Genomic DNA, 8,763 nt, shown 5'->3' on the forward strand with positions numbered 1-8,763 from the left:
TATGCAAGAAACATGGATGTCTCCGAGAAAGCTGTGAATTTCGTCATCATTTTGAGATCTCAGGCTGTATGTCCAGACCCCATTCATTATTTTTTTCTGTGAATGCCAGGATCTGACCGAAAGTTTAGAAACTATGCCTTATCCACTGTTATAATTTAATTCCTTGGAAAATTCAGTTTCTTTGGAAGAAGGTTACAGGAAAAGTCACTTGTTTTGAGTAAATTTCCATGTTTTTCACTGTCATCATTTTTCTTCAGTCAAAAATAATTTTAGTCTCCGTTCTTAAAAGAATGGTAATGTGAGTAAGCTCCATAGGAGTTGGTCACCTGTTCTTAAAATTCTGTTTGGTATTGGTCATTCTAGGTCAACTGCATTTACCCTCTCAATGGAATATTTCAGGACTATCAACACATGCATGTCATGAGGAGATTGCTGGATTATGCAAAACACAGTGCCCAAGCTCCAGAATATAGTTATTTTCTTAGAGTTTAGGAGGCCAAGAGTGATGCAGAGGAAGGTCCTAGGTACAGGATGCTAGAACTCCAGAATGTCTGACTGAAAATTCAAAGGGTATCAAGCTGGTGAGACATCCAACCTTCACTGAGTTGGGGGCATCTGGCAGGTAGGGATGGGAAGGCATTTGGTTAAGTGTGTCAAGTTCCAGGTATGATGAGATTAGATGCATCTCCTCTGCTCCTACTTAAGTCAAACACTTCCATGTTGCACCTTGTCCCTGGTTGTCTACTGGGAGTAAGTGGCAGAACAACAGAGTTAAGAAACTCAAACTCTTTCTCTTTGGATGGGAAAGCCAGTGGGGACTGAATCCTTCTGGGACTATAGGATTATGTTTCCAATGGGAGACCCCACAAATAGAAAAGAGCACTTCTCCCTTCCTCCCGCAAGGCCAGGAAAAGCAAAGAAGGTGTCTATAATGAAGAACATCTATACATATACCCAGAGTTTTTCCTTTTATTTACAAAGCAGTAAACCAAATTCCTGTGTGAACATAAATATCCAATATACTATAATATTGTGTATGCCATTTCCCCCCTCAAATATGACTTCAGTTTTGGCCAGTTGTTCTGACTTAAGCCAAAAATTAGTTTCATCTATATGAACATATGATGGTAAGTAACCTATTTATTACTTTAAAATGTTTCCCCACATAAAGGAAATGGTAGAGAGTAAGGTGAAAAGAGAAATAAGAGGTGTAATAAAACCTATTCCACCATCTTTATTCTCAACCACAGCATGTCCCAGATGTTCAGAGCCTGGGCCAGTCTCTATAGTAAACTTGGGCTGTTCTGGAAATGTCTCCACTTAGCTCTGTAAGGATGGCACCCTTCAGGGTGCTTCAGAGGAAACTTACTGAATTCAACCCAAGTGTCCTGAAAGAAATTGAAGAAGTTACTCAAAGAGCTGAACTTTAAAACAAGGAGTAGCTGAGGGTGAGGCATATTCTATCTTGAGTTTCTGAGCACTCTGGTACCATGGAATGTCTCTACACTGACCTTTGCCAAAGCCAAGAAAGCCCCAGTAGGAGTCACAGCAGCCATGTGTGAGCTGAAAGGCTTTTCCTGACTTCCTGGGGTCGCAGGAATGGCCAGAGGTGAAAAGATTGCCTTTTTTACTACGTAATTGCACAAACCATGGTATCTGTTTTCTGAGCCAGATTTCCAAAGGCTTTTCTGAAAACTACAAGATATACCCCTTGTGGACTGTGTTAAAATAAATTTATCTTTATGTATTTGAACAGTAGCCATAGATGTGCCTCTTCTCTACAGATTTTTCTGTCACACACATACACATATAAACACACACATATACACACACAGAGTCTGCGTGGTGGGCCAAACATGCCAAAAATAAATACTCTCGCTTCTCTAAATTATTTATAGAACTCATCTGATTTTTAAAATATGTTAATAAATAATCTAAATGGGGGAGGGAGTTGAAGTTTTTTTTTTTTTTTTTTTTTTACTTATGTTGATGGATAGCCACAAAGCATAATCATCTTATTTACAAAAAACAAACCCCCCAAAACCTAAAAAAGTCCCCCCAGCAACCAAACATCTTCTGTAAATATATTTTTTAAATGATGAGTAAGGTACTGTGCCATTGGCCCCCATTTGGTTATGTGCATCATGTTAGTCAGCAGTAGCCATTCCACGAATTCCTCATGGGTAGTGCAACCAGTTAAAAAGTGTATAAAACATTATACATAGAAAAACTCTCACATCCTTTGGATGTTTGCAGTTCATCATAACTTTGTGGTTACCTTTCCGCAACATAAATTTAAAAAAAAATCACACACACACATACACTCACACAGACCCATATATAGAAACCCATTCATCCAGTCATACACCATCCAGAGTGTAGTGGGTGGGACTGAATTCCATGAGGCACGAAGTGGGTGATCCCATCCTCAGGGTAGTCCATCATCTTCAAGGCTTAATGCCACTCGCTGGGGAGACAAACCAAAGAATTCATCGTTAGATCCATAAGAGTTACTATTTATTATTGACAAAGTACAGACTTATGTTACTTTAACAGGTATTAGCTCACATAATCTTCAAACTCTCCCAAGAGACAAGATTTATCCTATTTATTTTACAGATGAGAAAACAAACTCAATGAGCTTAAGTAGGGTTTGTTCTGGATCACATAGCAAGTGGCTGAACTAAAATTTGATCCCAGGTCTGTATGAATCCAAAGCTGTAGATTTTTTCATCATTCTGTTTTGTATCTTTGTAAAGAAGAGTTGCTCAGATCTAAATTTTCTCAATCCTCCCTTATAGGATTTTAGGTTTGGTCAATTTCAGTGGGTTAGCTTTGGCAAATGTTAAATTTCAGGCTATGGGGTTACTTGTCTCTAGCATGCTAATCACATTTAGGAAGGTAATATACTGCACCTTCCCAACAGATTAAACAGAATTGGGAGGCAATGCAGGTTAATTAAATTCCATCCCTCTCTCCCTCACCCCTACTTTCTAGTCATTAGGTAGATGCTAGACTCCTGTCTGCCAAAAATGGCTGACCATGAGATGGTGAGCTCACTAACCCCTGAGCCAGTCTATTCCATTGTGGACAACAGATTTAAATTCTTTTCTATATTAATGTGAAATTTGTTTGTTTATATCTTCTGACATTCCCTGATTCCATCTCTCAGACTCAGAGACAGTTCTACATAGGACAACCCTTGAAATTTATAGATGGTGTTTGAATTCTGTTCCCTTCATTCTGAGTGTTTTCTTCTCCAGGATAACATCTAACTTTCCCCATCTAGTCCTGATGCAATCTTGTTTGCCTCTTTTCCATTTCCCAGATACCCTCCTTTGGAAAGACCCTCCCCAGCTTCAGTATTTTTCTTATAGTTATGTGAATTCGGGCCAGCCAGTTTACTTCTCTGAGACTTAGTTTTATCATCTATCAAATGGGAATAGTAATAGGACCTACCTCACAGGGTTGTTGAGGAATCAAATGAGATAATGCATGGAGAGTGTTTAATGTAGTACCTAACAACACATAGGGCCCAGAGTATCCTAGGTCAACGTAACCAGCATAAAATAGAATCAGACTAGTATCTCCTATCTCTGGACATTCTACATATGATAAAAAGTAACTCTACTGCCTTTCAAGTCATCTTTGGGTTATCTGTAGTTTTTTAATGAATGCAATGGCCATCCTCCACTAGTGTAGATAATTGAGACTACCTTATTCTAGTCCAGCCACCCTCCCACTCTCTCCAAGACAGATCTCTAGGCCAAAGATAGGCCCCAGTAGTGATGGTACAGTTACCGGAGAAATCAACAGAGGAGAGACAGGTTGTTGAGAATATTGATTTCCAGAGCTTCAAGGCTATTTACCTCATGATATAAAGGAAAGAGCATGGGCTTTTGTGTATATACAGACTGGAGTTTGAATTCTGGTTCTGCCACTTCCTGGCTATGACCTTAGGCAAGTTATTCAATTTCTATGAGTCTCAGTTTCCTCATCTGCAAAATGGGGCTAATAATATTGGCTTGATAAAGTTATTATGAAGATTAAATGAGATAATGTATGTAAAACACTGAGAACAGTGTCTGACACACAGTAGGTGCTCAATAAATGTTGATTTCCTCATTCTACTACTCTATTTCTCTGCAACTGGCAGAAGCTTATTACTCAGTCCTTAGACTCATCAGGAGTAACTCCCCCTGAGTCATTTCTTTCTCTGGAAATAATGTCATTTTACATGTGCAGAGTGCTTTGTAAGTCACAAAGTGCTCTCACATGTGCTATCTCACTTGTACTTTATAAACTCAGGAGGCAAGTAGAATGCGGGTTATTATTCTCATTTTACAAATAACAGTGAGCAGAAAGGAGTGACTGAGATCACAGGGCTGTGGAAGGATGGAACTGGGAATTTTCTTACTCCAAGTTCAGTGCTTCTTCCACTGTGCCCCCTCTGATCTTCAAAAATTGGTCAAGCAACTATTTTTTTTGGACTGGCCGAGGTTAAGGATCCTCAAGGCCGTCTGCTAACCCTCCTCATTTGCTCCATCTCATTTCCCATGTCTCCCCTTCATGAACAATTTGCCTCAGCAGCAATTCTGTCTGCTCTGCCCCAAACTTGATCGCTTTCTTCCACATGCCATTCATTGGTCTGTGACTAACCCATTTTTCTTCTTTGCTCCAACACCCAGCTTACAATTTGCAGCCTTCCCAAACCAGAAAGCCTTCTAGGATTGGCTGCACCTGCCTTGGTTCATGCCCTCACTCACCAGCCCCTCAGACTTAGAGTGGCACTGCCCTACCTTGGACTTGACGACAGGCAGCTCGGAAAGAGGGTTCTTCGGGAGTTGGTGCAGCTGTGACCTTGGTTCCCCCGGCAAGACAAAAAGCTCCTTGAGGGCAGGGGCTGGGTCTTCCAGTTCTCTGGTCTCCCCAAGACAGGGCTCTGCCCACAGTGGGCGATCAAAGCTGCTGATTGCCTGACAGGGGGATGGCACTGTGGATGACCTCTGAGGTCATACTCAGCCCCCTGACTCTGCTGTATAACAGTGACACCTGTTGTGCCACTTCATGGTCCTCATTCCCCCAAAAAGCCATGCTGTGTTGTGCCTTTAAGCCTTTGCACATGCCTCTATCTGGAATGCCATTTCCCTCCTTCTCTCCTGGGAAAACTGCTATTAATCTTTCAAGGACATAGTCCATCTGTCACCTTCTCTGTGAGGCATTCCTTGCCTGATTCTCCAGACAGAATTCATAGCTCCCTTGTTGATGTTTCCATAGCATCTATTCAACAAATATTTGTTGGGAGTCAGCCATACTGTGCTAGACATCAGGAAAACAGATTAATCAGACAGTTCTGCCCTCAAGGATCTTAGGGTTTAGTGAGGAGACCACTGAGTAAAAGACAAGTGGACTACAGTGTGATAGGGGCTGTAAGGCAGAGAGGCCCGGAGGACTGTGGGAGAACAAAGCAAGCCAAGGATAGCTTTCTAGAAGAGGGGACTCCTGAGCTTCCACCACGGCACTCAGCACACAATTATACCACTGTATGTTAGTATCTCTAACTCCCTACCAACTTCTTGGGAGCAAGCACATTCCTTATTGACTTTTGAATACTTGATATCTAATGTGCTTGGCACATAACTGGCATACAGTATTGAAATGAATACATTTGAATTAAATGGCCACAGTTACCCTTCCAGGCCAAAGGTTCTGAAAATTTACTGAGCAGAAAGAGACATTTGGCTTTTTTACTGCCAGGAAAAGCCTCTAAGTACAAGGTGGTCCTGATACCTTTTTACCTTAACCACCTACCCCAGCATTTCTGTGTTCCCCAGGGCCTAGAACAGTGCCTGATACATGGTACGTTCTCGATAAATGTTTCAGGAAGGGAGGAAGGAGGAAGGGAAGGAGGGAGGAAAGGAAGGAAAGAAGGAAAGAAAAAAGACAGGGAGGGAGGGAAGGACAGAAGGAAGGAAGGGAGGGAGGGAAGGACAGAAGGAAGGAAGGGAGGGAAGAAAGGATGGGAAGGAAGAAAGGATGGGAGGAGAAGAAAGGATGGAAGGGAAGATGGTCAGAAGGTAGGAATTTTCCCAGTGAGAAATACTTACTGCAGGATAGACATGGCCAATCTGAGCAGTCCTCCCTATATGGAGCTCATCTTCATCTTCTTCTTCTGTTGTTTTCCTGTAGACTGGGTTGTCAAAATTCATGCTTTTGGTGTTCTTCCGCTTCCAGTTTCTCCAGATCAGGTATCCACTCATGCACAGCAGGGCTATCACCACTGGAGGAAGGACACAGGAGATTGGACCTCCAGCAGCCTCCAGCCCACTGCTCAGACATCAGTGCAAGGCTTGTCACCACTCCACCTTTCCTGCCCCTTGCTCCTCAGGCTCTGTTTCTGCATGTTCTTTTTCTGCTGTTTGAAAACCCATCTCTCATCCCTTCTTTCCTTTATTAACTATTCATCCTAAAAGATCCTGCTCAAATGTGAAGTCTTCCCCAACTGTGGGCAGAGGCAGTTGCTCTTTCATGTGTGCTCCCAGATCACACACAGTATCTTACTTTATGTATCTGTACTCCCAACTAGATAGCTCTTTCAAGGCAGGGACTGTGTCTTTTTTTTTTTTTTTAACTCTTTATGCCCAGTTCCTAGCACTGAGTAGGTGCCTAGTAACGTGCTGAATGAATGAGTGAATTTTACCACACCTTTGCCCTAATGCTGCTGCTTCCCTACATTTCTCTAAGAAAACCATTCTCTCCCAAAACTTGGGGGTGGAGAGTGGGATGGGGCCAGGTACAGTGTTTATTTCCAAAGGTGAGGCTCCACCTGAAGAAGAACATCTCTACAAGGAGACACAGAGGGCAACATAAGCTGTGATTTAGAATAAATGAATATGTTAATAATTAAAGGAGGAAGCTCTGTCCAACAGAGCTGGGTAAAAATGGAGCAAGTAGCTTCGTAAGGTGGTTAGCAGTCACTCAGTATCCCAATGGAGGCTGAATGATCACCTATCTAGGATGGTATAGAAGGGGTTTCCGTTTTAGTAAGATTACAATAATTGATATGCACTAAAGACAGAAACAAGGCAGTTACCACTGGTAATATTTATTGTCCTAGAGATCTAGCTATGCAGTAAGGCCAGAAAAAAATTTAAGAGTATAAATATGGAAAAGGAGGCCAGGTGCAGTGGCTCACACCTGTAATCCCAACACTTTGGGAGGCTGAGGCAGGCAGATTACTTGAGGCCAGGAGTTCGAGACAGGCCTGGCCAACATGGCGAAAACCCATTTCTACAAAAAATATAAAGTAGCTGGGCATGGTGGTGGGCACCTGTAGTCCCAGCTACTCAGAAGGCTGAGGTGGGAGGATTGCTTGAACCTGGGAGGTCGAGACTGCAGTGAGCCACAGTAGTGCCACTGCACTCCAGCCTGGGCAACAGAGGGAGACCTTATCTCAAAATAAATAAATAAATAAATAAATAAGAGAAAGGAGTAAACCAAACTCTTATTAACAGCTATTTATATTTTTAGGAACTCTGAACCTGGTGAAAAACTATCAGAAATAATTTTAGTTAATCAAGAATCAACATAAAAGATCATTACCTTCTTTTTTAATCAGCAAGAACCAATTGGAAAATGTAACGAAGGCCAGACATGGTGGCTTACACATGTAATACCAACATTTTGGGAGGCTGAGGCAGGAGGATTGCTTGAACCCAGGAGTTCAAGACCAGCCTGGGCAAGATGGTGAGTGAGCCCTGGTCTTTACAAAAAAAAAATAATTTAAAAAATTAGCCAGTTGGGAGGCCGAGACGGGCGGATCACGAGGTCAGGAGATCGAGACCATCCTGGCTAACCCGGTGAAACCCCGTCTCTACTAAAAAAAAAAAAAAAATTAGCCAGGTGTGGTGGTGCATGCCTGTAGTCCCAGCTACTCTAGTCCCAGCTACTTGGGATGCTGACGTGGGAGAATCCCTTGAGCCTAGGAGTTCAAGGATGCAGTGAACTGTGATTGCACCATTGCACTCCAGGCTGGGCAAGAGTGCAAGATCTTCTTGTCTCTTTAAAAAAAAAAAAGAAAAAGAGAAAGAACATGTAATGGAATAAAAATACATTCATAATAGCCCATCAAAAAGCTATAAAATATAAAATACCTAGGAAAACCTAAGAAGAAATATGCAAGTCCTATGTGATCTATAAAGTTCTGCTGAAGGACATAAAAGAAGACTGAAATAAATAGATATGCCACATTTCTGGCTGGGAAGCTTTAATATAATAAAAATGTATATTCTCCTCACATAAACTCATATATCTAAAGCAATCTTGATAATTTCACCAAAATTTTTATAGAATTGATAAGGTTATTCTGAAGTTCACTTAGAAGAGAAACTGAATAAAAATAACTGAGAAGATGTTGTGAGTGTAACATATCATGAAGTTCTGCTAATAGTATGTAGGAATATATAAATCGGTGGAGGAAGATAAACTGCTTAGACACAAATCAAAGTATGTATGGGATGTAGTTTATAATAAAGATGACAGTGCAAGTCAGGAGAGAAGTATAGATTATTCAATGATGGTTTTGGGGAAACTAGACAGGTATATAGAGAAAAAACAAGTAAATTTCTACCTCATCCCATATTCTAAAATTTAAATTCCAAATAGGTTAATATCTAAATACTAAAAAAAGTTTAAAGTAGAAAAGAAAAACATCAGAAGATATTTTAATAATTTAGAGTGAGGCAGGCCTTCTTAAGCGAAACA

At 41.2% G+C, this 8,763-nt stretch overlaps 1 protein-coding gene across 1 annotated transcript in view; it reads right to left on the minus strand.

Annotated features, from left to right (window-relative positions):
• Positions 1 to 945: 945 nt before the first annotated feature.
• Positions 946 to 8,763, minus strand: part of LRP8 (low density lipoprotein receptor-related protein 8, apolipoprotein e receptor) — a 93,305-nt gene continuing 85,487 nt past the window's right edge. The window contains exons 18-20 of the mRNA XM_011973884.1: positions 6,108 to 6,280; positions 4,800 to 4,976; positions 946 to 2,467 (exon numbers count right to left, since the gene is read on the minus strand). Of these exons, the coding sequence (XP_011829274.1) occupies positions 2,429 to 2,467; positions 4,800 to 4,976; positions 6,108 to 6,280 (389 nt within the window). The 3' untranslated portion in view covers positions 946 to 2,428. The remainder of the gene's footprint in view (positions 2,468 to 4,799; positions 4,977 to 6,107; positions 6,281 to 8,763) is intronic.

Source organism: Mandrillus leucophaeus, unplaced genomic scaffold (assembly GCF_000951045.1).
Source record: "Mandrillus leucophaeus isolate KB7577 unplaced genomic scaffold, Mleu.le_1.0 Scaffold14, whole genome shotgun sequence".
In the NCBI taxonomy this organism is placed as follows: domain Eukaryota; kingdom Metazoa; phylum Chordata; class Mammalia; order Primates; family Cercopithecidae; genus Mandrillus; species Mandrillus leucophaeus.